Here is a 17,628-nt window from a genome sequence, read left to right on the forward strand (position 1 = left end):
TGCCGAGTTGGACTTCCTGGGTCACAAAATTACAGCTGAAGGCATACTTCCCAAGGCCGAACTGCAAAACACCATTGTGAGTCTGTCAACGCCAAAAAGTAAAGACGAGATCAAGTCGTTCATGGGGATGTTGGAGTTTTATGGGAAGTTCATTAGAAACCTGGCAGGCAGGACTTACGCCATCAGGCTACTACTGAAGAAAGAAAGCGAATTCAAATGGAGCCAAGAATGCCAGAGCGAGTTCGAGGATGTAAGGAGAGCTCTTGCAGAAGCCCCTAGTTTGAGGTCATACCTGCCCGGCCGGGCAACGATCCTCACCACTGATGCAAGCGCAAAAGGCTTGGGAGCCGTCCTCACCCAGGAAGGCGTGGAAGGAGAAGAAACAGTAGCCTTCGCCTCAAGGTCGCTCCAAAAATCTGAGAACAACTACTCAGTCATCGAAAAAGAGGCATTGGCAGTATCCTGGGCGGTAGGCAAATTCAGAGACTTCCTGTGGGGTACGCAGTTCACCCTCCGAACCGACCACAAACCGCTGGTAGAAGTGTTCAGCAGGAAGGGGTTGGATGCCATCTCCAGCAGGATAAGGCGTTGGGTGGTCAGTCTCCAGGAGTACACATTCAATGTCGAGTATGTCCCGGGAACACAGAACCTCGCAGCTGACTGCCTGTCCAGACTCGTAAGTGATGTAGAAGCAAGTGAAATGCGAGATATAAAAGATGAAGATGAAGAAGGATTCATGGTTGAGAATGTCTGCACCATCCAGAAGGCGTTGGGTGAAGAAACGTGGAGAAAGGCACAGGAAGAGGACAAGATCATGGTAGAAGTTTGTAGAAGAGTGAGGGATGGATGGAAGCACGGTGACAAGCGTGATGAAGATCTACGGCCTTTCCAGGCTGTTAAGGACGAGCTAACCATTGCTGACGGATGCCTGTTCAGGGGAACAAGGCTCGTGCCACCAGCTGCTGTGAGAAGCAACCTGGTCGAGATAGCTCACGAAGGGCACTTAGGTATCACTAAGACCAAGCAAAGACTCAGGGAAAGCTATTGGTGGCCGAACATGGACCTGGTCACAGAAAGAAGAATCAGGGAGTGCATCCCGTGCTGCAACAGCGACAAGGTCCTGAAGCAACAGACACCGCCCATGGTGTGTAGGCCGCCCCCGTCAGGACCATGGGACGAGTTGGCTTTAGACATCGTGGGTCCGATGTCTGGGGAACTGCGGACACCTTACATCTTGGTGCTTGTGGACCTGTATTCTCGATGGCCGGAGATAAAACTCGTCAATGAAGTCACAACAAAAACCGTCATCGGATTCTTGCAGGAAGTATTTATCCGAGAGGGGCTCCCCAGCAACATCCTCACCGACAACGGGGTGCAACTATGCTCGAAAGAGATGGAAGACTTCCTGGGAGAAAGAGGCATCAGACATAAGCGATGCGCATTGTACCACCCAGAAACCAATGGCATGGTCGAGCGTTTTAATAAAACCATCAAGGAGAGCATCCAGCTGGCCAAAGCCAGTGGCATAAGTTGGAAAGAGGAGGTGTGGAGGCGTCTGGAAGCATACAGGTTCACGCCGCATCAGTCGACGGGCGTCACCCCGTTCGAACTGCTCCGCGCAAGGACACCCAACACTAAGCTTACCCCGGGGTGGATGGAATGGCACAAGGGGTGGTCGGACCGAGCCAAAGAAAAGGACAGTCTGAGGAAGCAAGAACAAGCCATGAAGGTGAGAAAAGAAGGTTACGACCAACGCAAGGCCACACGGGAGGTTGGTTTCAAAGTAGGTGACAACATCAAAATCAGAGCTCCCACAGGGAAGGCAAGCTGGTCAGACTACAGCAGTCCCACAAAGATCACAAAACTTTTCAAGAATGCAGTTAAAACCCAAGAAGGAAAAATATGGAACCTAGGGAGGGTTGTAAAGTACCACCCTCCAGCAGAAGGCCCTGAAAGTGCAAGGGGGGGGGAGAGTGGTCCTAGACTGGATAGCGGTTTCGCCAGCAGGAGGCCGTCAGGCGTCCCTCTCCCAGGTCTCAGGTCTAACAGGAGAGTGATCAGACCTCCCAGGCATTTCAACCAATATGTAATGATGTAACCTTTGACATTGCTGCCTAATGTAAGCTGTAAGCTTTTCCTCCATTTCAGGTTCCTGTTTTTTGTTCTACCTAATGTTTTCTGTTTCTGCAGGGAAGGGGGATGTGTGGTATCTCCCTCTCTCTGCCTCCCCCGGCGGCTCCGCATGTGATGGTGCTGCTCGCGGTGACATCACTTAGAATGTCACCGCGACCAGCGTTCCAAGGCGAGCGCCGGGGACACTCTGAGGCGACAGGAGTTCGAGAGGCTGTGGCTGAGGTCACGGCAGTGTATGTCTTTAGAATAAATGGTTTTTGGAGTTCACCACCCTGTGTTCGGGTCTTCCTTTTGGTGAATACTACAGCTGGCTTGGACATTTTTGCCAGCCCTGCTCTGAGTAAGCTTCCAGCTCTATGTCGAGGTTCTGAAGTTTTGAAATCCATTAGGGATTTTTCAGGCTCCCAGAGCACACGAGGAGCGACTTCAGAAACCTTTTGTGGTTTGACCAAGGTAGGAGTATTCCACCCAAATCCATCCATGGCTGCTCAGGCAGTGCACGCAGTTCCCATCTCTAACCGTGCCCCATCCGAGTCCACGCCTCATCTCTCGGGCTGGCAAACCAAATTTGGTTGATCGCCCTCACCTCGGCGCTGTAGCAAGTCACTTTAACCTTGTGCCCACCATGACCCGAATTCCCAACTGGCCTCGCACTCGTCTCCTGCCCGTTGTTAATAAATACACACAGCAGCAAATCGCTGGGCCGACCTCTATACTGAGAGTTCAGCAAAGCTAGAGCGCTAACTTCCTTACGGACTTTCTTGTGCTGGGCGCCATACTGCTGAGCTAACTACGTTTAAAATTCATTGTTAGGTTAGCAATCCCTTTTAAAATACTTTGTTCATTCAATGAAAATCATTTCGGATTGCTGGATGAATAACAATTTTCATTGTGTTCTCCATAACAGGCACGTTTCGTGTTAAAATGGTTAACGTTTAGGGGTGTTTAATAATAGGCTCGTTGTATGCGTCGGTGCAGTCCTTCTTTTGTGTCTCGGTCACTGGCATCATTGAAATTCTCTGACAGTGGCTACTGAAAATGTTAGTCTTACTTTTCTTTCCACTTTTTTTTTAGCTTTGAAATATTTGGGCACTCTTTAGAAATGGTTTTGGGGTGATATGGTCTGCCGCTGTTATATTGGGGTCAGACCAGAGTCTGTCGAAGGTCACGTGGAATGGGAGGAGCACGGGATGGGAAGGAGGGGTATCTTTGAATGAGACTCGCTAAGACCCGCCCAGCACAGGTTTGACATGGAGCCGGGACGTCTACTGAAGGCTCTGCTGTAGTCACCCTTGCACCCATCTGATTGTGCCACGGTTACAGCAAGATGTTTCCTCTGTTCTTCAGGTGTAGCATCTTCTTGCCACCCCTGCAGCTGAGTGCTTGTTCCAGTCACGCAGGTAAGGGGATTCTCTGTACAGTTTCGTAAACTGTAAGATGACAGAGCAGATAGAGGGATCAATTGCAACTTGGTGAAAGAGACAAATTGAGTTATCAGTCTTACAAGCTGTGGAAATAAGAATTTGGGCGGACAAATCACCCGTACCGTAATTCATGTTTCATTTAAATGTGCAACTTTCTTTTGCTATCTACTTTAAACATGTGTCTTCTTCACAGCAAACCTAAACAGACTTTTCAATTGGAATTGAGCATCATCCGTTTTTTAAATTAAAAATTTTCCATCAAGCCATTTCTAATGTTACTTTTATGGGGAGAAAGCAAAATGTACTTTATCATTTTGCTGGTTATTGAATATAGACTTCATCTTTTGCAAAAACATTCACATTTTACCAGTGTTAGACTAAGATCAACCCATGCATTTAATGTTTTACTCCCACATCGTACCTCATAAATTGAAAGAGAACTTGAAAACTGTTCATGTTTAAATAGTGCTTTACCTTCACCTAAACAATCAAGCCGTTACCCCGATTTACAAACATCTGAGGACAACGTAGCCAACTTGAATTTTGTTTTTTTCCTTACTGGTTTTTGCACTGTGCGGTTGACAGGTTGTAGAGCATAGGTAATCCAAGACAACCAATTCTTGGTCTATAAATCTGTGAGGCGCACCACACCATTCTACAATGTGTGCTATTTGTTCATCCTCTGAAGAATGCATTTGTTTCAAGATCTGTTTTTATTCATGGAAAGTAGTTTTAGAAATTTCAGATTGGGGAGTTTCAACCGTTGTAGGAGATGTGGGCATATTGCCAGTGCATGGGTCACCTATTCTAGCTTCATAAACCGTCCTAACACAACATAGCCTTCCCTAGTATAGCACATAGATGCAACGTGTTTCATTGTCAAGTGTTCCAGGAAACATCCAACTATGTATATGGAGGCGGGAGCGGCACACATTCTGGAAAGTGTCATCTTTATAGGTAGAAGGAATTGAGTGCTGGTGTGTAGACTGGACAGAGCTATTGTGCAGTTATTGTGCTCTTTCTCCTCATTGTCAGAAAGGCGCATGGGCCAGAATATCAAGTCAGAGACTCATTTCTTGCAGGAGTTGTGCGTGGTGGGATTTAAGTTAGTGATTTGTATGGCCCATGACCTGTGTCTGTATCTATACCCATATTTTTTCTTACACTTGTGACTGAAAAAAAAAATTGTTTTTTTCTGAATGCAGGCCTAAGAAGGACACTCTGCACAAGCCTAGACTCGCCGAAAGTGTGTATTGTAGGCAGTGGACCAGCAGGCTTTTACACCGCCCAGCACCTCCTGAAGGTATGTGTACCCCGAGTTTTATTGAACACTTTATAGCATTCTTCTGAATGTTACAGATGGATACAGTCTAATAATACTCTACAACTCCTATCATATATCATGAAAGATTCAGCTGATGCTTCGGATAGGCTGCCCAACTTCCATTCTTCAGTATTCATTTCTACCATAAGACATAACCCAGTGTCTTCCAAAGAGGCTTTATAGGCAGCGACCAGAATGACTACTGGCTCAAGAAAGTTTGATCAGGTCTTGCAGGCGTTAGCCGCGCGAAAGCGCGGTCTCGCCAGAGACCTGTTGTCAGCGAGTCTTCTTTCCAGGAGAGGGGACAGGAGCTGGCATCGCGCTCGGAATTGAGCGGGCCATGCGCACGCGAACGCGCTCGCTGTGGCCAGCTCCTGTCTCCTCTCCTGGAAAGCTCCAACACGACACACGCATGCGCATACTCAGAGACACACACACACACATGAGCGCCCATGCACGCACAGAGACATACATACAGAGACACACACCCCCCACACATACACACACACATACACACACACACACACCAGTGCACGAGCCCCCCGCCGTCGCACACACACACACACACACACACACACACACACACACATACACACACGCGTGAACACACACACACGCGTGCACCGAGACCCCCCTCCCACCCCAAGGCCCACTTACCACCACTCCGGACTTCAGCTGCCACCGCGGGGCTCTCCCTCGGGCATGGGAGCCCCGCGTCACCATTTCTCCTCTCCTGGCTAGCCACTCCGTGGGCGCTAGCTTCCAGCACAAAACGGAAGTCCCGCCCCACGGAAGTTCGTCACGCGCACGTCTTCGTTTTTTTTTCGTCTTGTTTTTTTTTTGAAAGCACAGCCTGGAGATTCCTCGGTTATTCCTCTGCTGATTGTAGGAAAGCTGATGATTTCACTAATTAAGAGGTGAGACCCGGCTTCCTAAGCAGGATAGCAATTATCAACAGGCCTCTGAAAGCGATGACATTACTACCTACTGCCTCATCTGCCACCTAAATACGTGCAATTTAATGTTACTGATAGAGAAAAAAACGATGACTTTGTTTAATTACAGAGACATAACTCGCAATCCCTGTATATAATTATCAGATAAATACGGTGTTCAGAGATGGCTCTGGCATGCACGTATTTATTTAGGTATCTGCACGGCAGGAGATATAATATGGGGCAAGTCCAGCGGGTGCATTAAGGCCGGCTCCTGCTCAAGCAGGGTCTGCCAGGAAAGAGAGGCACAAATCGTCTCTTGTCACGCACGGCCCTGAAACGCTCTGATGCTGTCATTATTATTCCCCGCTCTTGTTGAAGCACAGCCGTGCGGTTGTGGGGATAAGGAATTCTCTTAAACGCCTTGTCTGGCCGCCAGCTCCGATGCGCAAAGTAATCTCTTCACCTGGGAGACCTGTCACCCCCGTGACAGCCGGAGCTCCGTCAGAAGTGGCTCTTCCCGCTTCCTCCGGGTCCTAAACCGCCTCTCCGCATTAAGCGGTGTTTATTTTTCCTCTCCTTCTCAATTTGCCTAATGGACCCGAGTCTCTAGTAACACTCGAACGTAAAGAGCTGTGTGAATAATAACAGCTGTGAGCCCGTGCCTGAGGTACATCATCAGAGCTGTGTGAATAATAATAGCTGTGAGCCCGTGCCTGAGGTGCATCATCAGAGCTGTGTGAATAATAACAGCTGTGAGCCCCGTGCCTGAGGTGCATCATCAAAGCTGTGTGAATAATAACAGCATCAGCCCCATGCCTGAGGTGCATCATCAGAGCTGTGTGAATAATAACTGCGTCAGCCCCGTGCGTGAGGTGCATCATCAGAGCTGTGTGAATAATAACAGCTATGAGCAACAGCATACTCTTGCACACACTCTCACTGCTCACCAATTCAAAGTTTGCTAAACATTTTATGCAACGCATTGTCATACACAATGCCAATAGCTCAAACTTTAATGCTGCGAGACCTATTGCATTGTAAATGCTTGTTTCTTTGTAGGTCGAGTCTGGGTAACGCATGCTCTGTGAGGCATTCTGTAATGAGGTAGGGATTTGATGCTCCACCTACTCTCCACCCACATTTTTCATTGGCTCGTGTCATTGCCCACTGTAAACTGTATATGTTCATTGATCAAAAGGCTTAGTGTTCCCTCATTAATACCACCCTGTCACATTTTGTAACCTCCCATGGCGACACCCCCTGTTAGGTGTGAAGTTGCTCGGTAGGCTTTAATTATAGCCTCCAAGCACTATTTTCTCAAATAGCGTTGTTCTCCCTGTAGGGAGGACACGCTGTCTTCTAATGCTTTTGAAACGTTTTATAATAATAATAGTATAATAATATAAAGGGGTTTGTAAAGCGCATGGTGACGCCATCCCGGCGTGTCCCCGCGCTGTGGAGAAAGAGACAGACGTGAGCGAAGGGCTGTAAACTAAAGAGTATACAGGTAGGTCTTTAAAAGTTTCCTAAATTTAGTTTCAGTGTCCGCTAGCCTGATTTTCATTGGAAGAGAGTTCCATTTGTTGGCCACTAACACACGAAAGGAGCTGCCTCCCATTCTGGCCTTTTTTTATCCAAGGGATTTTAAGTAGACCAGTTCCCCTAGAGCGTAGTGATCTATTAGGCTCATAGGTGATGGCTAGATCCGTCCGATAAGGAGGGGCTTTGTACCAGGTGATCCTATAGCACATTAGGAGCGCTTTGAATAAGATCCTCTTTTTTATTGGTAGCCAGTGTAGAGCAGCCAAAGTAGGTTTGGAGGCTGCTCTTTTGGGTAGTCTGAGGACTAGTCGTGCTGCCGTGTTTTGTAGAACCTGCAATCTCCTGATGTTTTTTTCCGTAGTTCCTAGAAGTAGCACATTGCCGTAGTCTATTCAAGAAGTTACTAGGGCTTGGGTCATGGTTCGTCTGGCCTCTAAAGGAAGAAGGTCCAGCGTACCGTTAAGGGTCTTCAGAACCCCGAAGCATTTCCCTACAACTTTATGAATATGACCGTCAAAAGAAAGTTTGGGATCAATCCATATACCCAAATTCTTTGCTTCCTTACAAGGGATGGGTAAAGGACCAGGACAAGGTGGCCACTATTCTTTTGTCCAGCTAGCATCATTACCTCCTATCACTAAAACCTCCGTTTTAGAGCCATTTAGCTTCAAGCAGTGTTGGTTCATCCAATCTGCAAGATCCTGCAAGCAGGTTTTAAAGTTGGCAGCTGCTATGGTGGGAGCTTGGGACAGGGAGATAAGCAGTTGGGTATCGTCGGCGTAGGAGACTAATTCAACACCGTACGATTGAACCAAGTCTGCCAAGGGAGCCATGTACAGGTTGAACAGGGTGGGGCTCAGGGCAGGGCCCTGAGGCACCCCCTGTTCTAGGGCTATGCTGTCTGAGAGGTAGGTACCTCTCTGAACCTGAAAGCAGCGATCTCTAAGGAATGCTTTCAGCCAACCCAGTGCCGCCTTGGTGACCCCGGCTTTGTTTAGACACTGTAGCAAGATGGAGTGTGCTACAGTGTCAAACGCGGCACTGAGGTCCAGCATAATAAGTTCCATAGTATGACCCTCATCTGCTCCTGCCCGTAGAGTTTCGATCGCTCTTAGGAGAGCTGTCTCCGTGGAGTAACCCGTCCGAAAGCCATATTGAGAGCTATGAAGGAGATTGTTGGTTTCTAGATGGGCCATAAGCTGTTTATTGGCTATTTTCTCCGCCACTTTCGCTAGATAAGGTAGCAGCGAGATTGGTCGCAAGTTTTCCAGGGTGTCTTGGCTCACATTGGGTTTCTTTTTAATAGGGAGTACAATAGCTTTCTTCCACACTTCAGGAAGACTGGCCGTGGCAAAGGAGACTTGGAGCACATGTCTAAAGTATGGTTCCAGTACTGTTAAGCTTGCTCCCAGTACCTTGGGAGGGGCTGGGTCACGGGGGGAATCCGACTTGATACTTTTACAAATGTTTGTAAGCATTTCTGGAGGGGGAACTGAAAAACAGTGTAGGCATGACTCTATGAGACTAACGCCTTCACTTTCCATAAAATCATGACCAGATGTCAAGTTTCCAGAAAAGTTGGCATAGATGTCTGTTATCTTTCCAGAAAAGTATTTGGCAATTTTGTTGCACGTTTCCACAGAGTCAGTGTGGGACGTATTGTCAGTGGTTAGCACAGATTTCTTTAAAGATTTTAAAAAGCTCTTTAGAAGAGTTCTCTGCTTCCCCAATGCGTGTTTTATAGTGCAAGGCTTTAGTTGTGCGTATCTTTTTATTATAATCCTTTTGAGCTATTTTATATTGAGTTTTAACTGTCGAGCAGAAGTTGATGCGCCATTCCCGTTCTAATTTTTTACAGGCGGATTTAGCTAACTGAAGTTCAGGAGTGAACCACGGGTTGGATTTCTTCACATTCTTAGATTTTTTCATGTTGCGAATAGGGGCAGTGCTTTCTAGGGCAGTTAAAATCCGGTTCTGTAGGCGACTATAAGCTGTTTCGCAGCCGATACCTCCTGTTTCGAGTCTTTTGATAAAAATGTCATGAGAGAAATTTCTCCATTTCCGACATTGGTAGCGTTGTTCACACTCTTTTTTTGGGTCAGACTCAGATAGCCGTACGAGGAACAGAATTAAGGAGTGATGTAAATGTAAATGTATAGGCATTTATATAGCGCACTACTTACCCGTAGGGTCCCAAGGCGCTTCGACCGCTGCAAAACCCTTCCTGGCTTCCCTGAGAGATGGTCCCTTAATGGGTATCTCCAGGGTGAGACCAGGCATCCCCGGCGGTCTGGTGGGGCCGTTAGTGAAGATAAGGCAAGCTAATGCCCAGAGTTGCCGAGTGTGATCGCTGATCAGAGTGGGCACCGAGGCGAGAGAATTATCGAGTCCGCTGACCCTGGACCAGAAACCTGCCGCACCGGGAATCGAACCCTGGTCCCGGGCCGTCCTCTGCTCTCGGGTCTGCCGCCTCTAACCAGTGAGCCACACTACTTCACCTGGGTACCAGGGTACCAGTTGAGGAGGTTGTACTTGCACTCCGGTCCAGTTCCCGAAGATAGAGTCCAACAAATGTCCTAGTCTATGAGAGGGGTCACGATTTTTAAGGTCTAATTGAAGGGAGTGTAGTTCAAGCCTGATGTCCTTAGCATCTTTGTCGAGGAGATCATCAAAGTGAACATTCATGTCTCCAAGCACCATGAATCTACTTTTTCATATGGCTAGGTGTGCTGTAGCTTCCACCAGGCTAGTCGTGAAATCATACAGCCTACCTGGGCGTCTATATACAAGAATACCCGAGAGGGAGTGTTGAGGCCCTATTATAATAGTAAAAAAGCCTGCTTCACAATGATCGATCGTCAGGGGTGATAGGGAGCATTCCATTGGAGCTTTGATCGCGATTGCAATCCCTCCGCCCCTGCCGTCCTTCCTGTCCAGTCTGGAGAGGGAGTAGCCAGGTGGCATAGCCTCTATAATATCAGGGTCTGAATATTCTTCTAGCCAGGTCTCAGTAAAAAACAGGATGTCAAGTGCCTCATCCTCCAGTAAGTGATATATTTGTATGCTATGTTTACTAAGAGATCTACAGTTTATCAGTCCCGCCTTTACTTGCCCTTTAGCAGGCTCATAGGTCGGGTTTTTAACAGGTGTAAAAGGACATACTGAGCAGCTAGACAGAGATGGGACAAAGATCCAACAGTTCCTGTCTACCATACCGTAAAATAGGGAACTTTAGACAACCAGGATTACTGGCCCCGAGCCCCGTCCGGGCGCAGACGGGCTTGACTTTGGCTCGACTTCGGCGCGCTTCCGGCGCGCCCGCTGCACGCGTCCGCTGCGCAGTCGCGGTCCCACGCACATTTATGGGAGAGGCAGGGGCAGCTAGAGCGCTGACCTTGCAGCCCTGAGCCCAGAAGTGCTGGGCTCCTCCTCCACCCTCCGCTTCAAACGCCACTAATGGACGCGGCGGACCGGGGCGGGAGTCTAATGAGTGAATCACCAAGCTAAATTGAGTCAGCCCACAGGTGAGGCACAGTTTAAAATTATACACAAGAAATACACTGTTACAATTAAAATTAGCAGCAGATCGCTAAGTTTAAAAAGACGCTCTGTAGTCAGCGCTCGCAGTGCAGGTCTTGTTACACACAGCGTTAGCAGAAAGAATCAGCCACTGCCACCGGCTAGACTCGTCTCCACCACGCGAATGTGCAAATGCAGGTCTTTTATTCACTCTCTCGTACAGCGCAGCTAGAGCGCTGACCTTGCAGCCCTGAGCCCGGAAGTGCTGGGCTCCTCCTCCACCCTCCGCTTCAAACACCACTAATGGACGCGGCGGACCGGGGCGGGAGTCTAATGAGTGAATCACCAAGCTAAATTGAGTCAGCCCACAGGTGAGGCACAGTTTAAAATTATACACAAGAAATACACTGTTACAATTAAAATTAGCAGCAGATCGCTAAGTTTAAAAAGACGCTCTGTAGCACGCATTAGCAATGCAAAAGGTCTTGCATTTGCGCAGAGTTTAAGCTGTTGGCATTGTAAATGACAATGCCTTTTATTTATCTCTTTTAAAAACAACACATACATAAAAGGCATCATCATTTGCAATACCAATAGCTCAAACTCTCATAAATGCGAGACCGATGGCATTGCAAATGCTTGTTTTTATTTGTTTATTAGTATTTAACTTAATACACAGCAATACAAGGTCACACATAGCTGTTTTTTCCAGTTCACAAAAGAAAATAGTATTATCACTACATGCATAACAATACACAAAGTGATATTACCTACACATACACCTGTACCCCATTATGTAGACCGATTACAACCAACATTGCTGCCATTAGGTTGTGTGTTCTATAACTAACTGACTGTAGGTATATAATGATTGTAAAGTGAACAGTGTGGTTGACTCTCAGGCTAATAAATTCAATGGATTACCAACATATTAGATAATAATGCTTGCTGAGCTAGATGAAAAAAGTGAAAGTCTCCAAATGGAGCATGGCCTAAGAAGTGTAACTGGGACTCCTTTCCAAGAGGAGTGGCTTTTGTAATTAAAGGTGTGTGTTGGACCCGGCCCTTTGGGCAGGTTCACCCCTAGACTTTTTTTTGCTTTTTCCTAGCCTGTTTATGGAACCTGGTGTTGGTGATTTTAGGCCTCTGCGCACTTTTTTCACTGTGGTACAGTGTAAAGGGCTTGAGCTCTCTGTGAATGTATGGTGAGTGACCTGCCCTCCCATAGGAATGAATGGGGAATATGTATGCCCATGGTAGTTCCGGATGTGTGGGGAGTGCAGGGGCAAGTTTGGTATGTATGAACTCGTGAGAATGCATGCTGCAAAATGATATATGCAGCATGACTGTGTCTAGTCTAGAAGTACTACTTTTGGAAGTTGGCATATTTGTGTAAGTTGGTGCTGGCGTATGATTGGCTGGTGAGCCTGGCCCAGAGTGCCTGGGCCTGCTTGTGAATTGACTGTCTGGTTTGAGGATGACAGGGGCTGGAGAGCCCAGGAGGTTGTCTGAAGTCAGCCCATGGATGAAAGGCAGCATCTGCTGCCTGGGAAGTGGGAGGAGATGGCACCTGATAGTGAAGGGCTGTGCCTGCCTAACTACAAAGCTGGCTCCACCTCCCGCTGGGCGACTGTCACCTCTGTCCCTGATACTGAAGGGACTTCCCTATAACCAGTTCTAGCTGGTTCTCACACTGCCTGCTTCAAAGGACTTTAAAGACTTTTGGCTGTATAAGAAGGGGCTGTGTCCCCTTCCAAAATGTTCTTGTTTCTGACTTGAATCTACCAGGGACGGGCGCTGCCCAGCCCCTGGATGCCTGGAGGACTCTTGGGGACCCCTCTGCCTTGCCTGGGCTGATGGGGGGACTTTGCATTGCCCTGGATTCCTGATGGACTGGTCCTGGACTCCTGAAGAACTTTGCTGGAGGATTTCCCTTAATAGGAGCTGCTGTGCTGCCTCCTGGATGCCTCAGGACTTTTGGGACCCTTCTTGATGTAGGGGTCATCTCTGGGGGCTTGTGAGGCTGTCAGTGCCCCAAGCGCGATGGAAGCGCTTTATTTCTGCCTCCTAGCGCTTGAAAGCGCTCTTTGCGATATTACGAGCATTTTTGGCGCCTCACGCCCGATGCGTGTGACTTGGCAGGTGCCTACCCTGCGATGTTGTTCGTAGTTTTATTATATTTGCATGCGAGTGCCCATCTCGCTTATATTTGATTTATGTGCCCTCTGGCAGGTGCCTACCCTGCCAGGGACCTTGCCGCAATTTTACTTTCCATGAGGGAGCCCACTCCTCTGGAAAATCTCTGCCCGCCTGCCTCTCTGGAAACTGGCCGCCGCGCTGCCCGCGACGACCCGGAAGTGCTGCTAGAGATGCCCCGGAAGTCCCGCCTCGGGACCCGAGTGAGAGGAGGAGCCGAGGGAAGCATGGCGGCCGGGCTGCAGGGCTCCCGCGATGCGAGGGAGCCCTGCTGCATCTAAAGGAGCCCCGGGAGGAGCAGAAGAAGGAGCGGAGCAGTGTGGTGGGGGCGCGGGGCACATGGTCGGTGCCCGCCCCCGCCGCGAATCCAGGCCGCCAGCTGGTGGTGTCCGTGAGGCTCGCGCGCTGCAAAAGGAGGAGCCCAGCCTGCAAAAAGCCGGTGAGTGCAGAGCGGCCCCAGTTGGTATCGGGCCACTCCTCCGGCAGGGGCATTGTGTCCATAGAGCCTACGAGAGGCTCCAGCATCCGGGGGCAGTTTCCTGTGCACTGTCGAGCGGCCCCAGTTGGCAGAGGGCCGCTCCAGCAACTCTGTGGGGGCATTTCCGATTCCCGAATCCCCCAAGCGGGACTCCTACGATTCCCTGCATTTGTCCCTAGAGCCCAAGGGGCATTCCTGTTGTTGAGGCTCCGGGGCATTACTTGGTTGTTGAGCCTATGGAAAGGCTCGAGGGGGCATTTGTTTGTTTTAAGAGCCTGTGTGGCTCCAGCATTTGGCCGCAGTGTTTGTTTAGAGCCCCCGAGGCTCTTGGCGCCATTTTGTTGATTTCGAGTCCCCAGAGGGGGGACTCCAACGCTGGGTGCACAGTTAATGTCAGAGCCTGTGCGGCTCCAACCTGGCGCAGTTTTGTTCACAGCTGCCCAGCAATTAGTGGGCAGCTGCACCGTGTAGGCCCTTTTTATGATTCCCAGCTGCCCAGCATTTTGTGGGCAGCTGCCACGTTTAGGCCTTCACTGGTGACTGGCGCTGCTTGGCAGCGCGCCCTGACATTGAGACTCAGGGCGTCTGAGCCCCAACGAGGCCAGTTGGCCTAGGGACTGCCACAGGTGGTGGCTTATGTAAGTTATGCACAATGTGATTCCTATGTTTTTAATAGTAATTGCCTACTGTGTGTTTTTGCGCTATTGACTTATGTTCTGAATGTGTAGGTTTATGCATCATGTGTCTTTCTTTTCATGCGCTGCACCTCTGAATGTTTAGTCATCATGTGTCTTCTTGCGCTGCACCCCTGAATGTATTTTATTGCATCATGTGCTTTATTCTTAACACCGCTGAATGTTTTAGGCATCATGTGTTTCTCTTTATTACTCCTCTGAATGTGTTACATGCATCATGGGTAATGTGTTCTGGTATACCCCTAAATGTATTTTATTTTTAGGTGGTTGTCCTTTTTAGTACAGGTGGTCCTAGTAAGGTCCTGGTTCCTGTTACCAGTGGATACTGGTTGTGATCTTTGTGATTACCATTTTATGTTTATTATTTCTTATTCTAGAAGTACTATATCTGATCTGACAGTGGCCCATGTGGCCCTGTCTTGTAAATAATCCCATGTGAATATTGCCCGAGCCAGTTGGCACAATGTATATGTGTGATTTTATCTGATGTGTTTTTACAATACAAAAGTTATTTTTATAATAACCTTGTGTGGAGTCTCTTTTGTGGTGTGCCTAGTATGTTGTTGCTGTTGTGCGCTGGTGCAAATGCTTTACACATTGCCTCCGAGTTTAGCCTTACTGCTTGTGCCAAGCTACCAAGGGGGTGAGCAGGGGTTACCTTGGCGTGTGACTTCCTTGCCCTGACTAGAATGGTGGTTTCTGCCTGGCTTTGACGTCCGCCTTAGCCTACCAGAAATAGCCAGTTCTAACAGTGTGGCTTTAACATGTAAACTACAATTTTTGTGCTTCACTTAGAGTACCACCCAACCATTATTTTTGTGCCTTTCTGAGCTTTCTGTTATTGCATCAATTTATATAAAATAACAAGAAACACATGCCTAAAACAAGCCAGAACTATTGGCTTTGCTAAATTGTTCTTAGCAGTTAAAGATAAATGAGTACCATGAATGATTTTGTTTTAAATAATTAATATTGAAAATGTTTCAGTTCTGGAAATATGAGCTTATGAATTGAACATTACTAAGATCTGCGGGAGGGATCGTCGTCTTCTGAATGTCAAAATCGCTACCGTTATTCCCTTAACACCACTTTCCTTTGCTGTCTGTGTTAGACCATTATGCCCTGTTTCTGGATCTCCATCTTACCTAGCCCAAAAACTAACCCTCTCAGGTAGACAGTGTTAGCTTAGTGTCTCAGACTCTCGCCTTGAAATCTCATCTTTCAAGAAACGTACACACACATCAAATTATTCATGGTCAGGAAACACCTCCTTGATATGGAATTCTATCCCTCCCTGACATCCAGTCATTATCCTCTTACAGTACATTAAAAAAAGTATTTATAATATCTATTGTTTCAGCATTGCCACTCAGCCTGAAGCAGTGGCGGCTAGTGAACTTTGAAAGAGGTGCAGCATATATATGTTCTTAGAATCGGAGCAATCCAGCAAGGCTGACAATCATCTAGAGGAGGGTTCAGAGGATTCTGTTCTGCAAGGACATTTTGGAAAAAATAAGGACAAATGTGGTATTTTACTGTATTTTCTACATAAACTGGCCAAATATATAAAGGTGCTGAATGAAATAGTCCAGTGCTTTTTATGGTGTGCTAGGCACAGGCAACTGTCAGCATGTTACAGCTCACCTTCCCCAAGACGGTTGTGAAAAAATTATGATAATAATAATACTCGGTAAAGAGCAGTATGTAATAATAAACATGGCTATTTTAGATTATATATCTCATCATTTATCAAGTTGCAAAATTTTCCATTTTGCTTCTTCATAATGGGAGTCATACTTATGACTGAATTTCTTCTTGGAAGTGCTTTGCCAGAACAGCTGCACACCTTGAAGTCAACAGTAACAAAAACGCAGATAAAATCGACTGCAGGCGGGAAAAGACAAAGTCAATACTCCATTGAGTAGCATCAGGGATGCGGCGAATGTGACCACGCACGTTGCCGTAACGCCCCCTGGTTTGCTGATGCCCATCGATGAGATGAGCTGCTGGTTGATGTCCGCAGTCTCCGTCTCTGACTTCATGAACCATCGCCTGCTTTGAGCTTTTACCCGTTCACCCGCTCAAGTTAGACCCCCTAGCATTCTCCGCTTGCGGTGTTTGCGGTGCTCAGCGGTTCGCGGCTGCAGTTCTAGCCACTTTCACAGCCACCTCTGCTCTGCTTTTACTTTTGCTGAACGGGCGGTGTGGGAGACACATAAGGACGCGAGGATGCCGACAGCGGGAGGACTCGTGGTAAGCGTGGCAGTGAGGCGCTGAGCCCAGGGACTCTGCTTTGGTGTCCAGCTTTGGAGAACGAGGAAGTGAAATGTGAGAGGGTGAGAGGGTGCTCGCTGATGCTGATGCTGATGCTGAGGAAGACACTTGCGCTACGGTAGGCGTCAGGGGAATGCCACCTGTGCATCATCTAGGGAGCAAATAGTGTTTAGTCCGGACCCCCCTGCAGGAACTTTTGAACTTTTGAACTTGGGAACCAGCAGGAGTTGGACCCTGGGCAGGGGGGCGGCGGAAAAGGTCATCTCTGTACTGGCATCGTTCGAGAGGCCAACATACCTCTTAGAGCCTTTTAAAGCACACACGGGATGAAGCTGCATATCTGCATATCTTCATAACGTACACATGAGGTTCCCAAAGGGGTATTAGCTATTTCCCCAGGTTACTGCAGCGCGGTGCCCATACAATCTCTGCGTTCTGTGCTCCCTGCTTTGCCCGCTGCTGTGTTCGTCTTTAGTTCAACACACCCCCATATATTAAGCGTTCTGGTATTCTGTGATAAGTTAAGCAATTAAGGGGGGAATAAATAAATATATAAAGAACTAAGAAAAGAAGATGTCGATAGTCTCAAAAGCAGCGGCAACATTGCAATATAAACCGTCTAAAGCTGGGGCAGGAAAAGAGTTTCTAAAATCTGGCCAATCGCCACCAACACCCTTATTAGCGTCCAATGGTGTCAGAAGAGGGAAAAGAAATGCCCAGCAAGGAATGGACTTAAAAGCTAAAGTGTTGGCATTGGCTGAGAAAAATAAACTGCTTGGACAGAATGCCTTTGACAAAACCATGGAGGAAGAGGAAGAGGAGACCCTATCTAAACTCTCAGCTGATTTAAGTATGTTGGCTTTGGGTGCTGAAGAAGAAGAAGGAGGAGAGGGGGATGGGGTAGGGGATACACTGAGCAGAGAGAACGATAATCTGGTGAATTCTAAATAGTATCGCCTTTTCAGCAAGCCCCTCTACAGCCACTGCAAAAGGAAGATGGGAAAGAGACACTGGCAGATAAGTTGGATTTTGCATCTGAACCAGAACTTGAATCAGAGCCAGAAAAAGAAAAGGAAACACTCCTCACTTCAAGAGTCAACGAAAA

General features: G+C 47.8%; 1 protein-coding gene across 1 annotated transcript in view; it reads left to right on the forward strand.

Annotated features, from left to right (window-relative positions):
* Positions 1-3,206: 3,206 nt before the first annotated feature.
* The window catches only part of FDXR (ferredoxin reductase), a 418,834-nt gene continuing 404,412 nt past the window's right edge, over positions 3,207-17,628 (forward strand). The window contains exons 1-2 of the mRNA XM_086930805.1: positions 3,207-3,533; positions 4,763-4,860. Coding sequence (XP_086786931.1) covers positions 3,461-3,533; positions 4,763-4,860 — 171 coding nt within the window. The 5' untranslated portion in view covers positions 3,207-3,460. The remainder of the gene's footprint in view (positions 3,534-4,762; positions 4,861-17,628) is intronic.

This window comes from Lissotriton vulgaris, chromosome 7, assembly GCF_964263255.1.
Source record: "Lissotriton vulgaris chromosome 7, aLisVul1.2, whole genome shotgun sequence".
NCBI lineage: Eukaryota > Metazoa > Chordata > Amphibia > Caudata > Salamandridae > Lissotriton > Lissotriton vulgaris.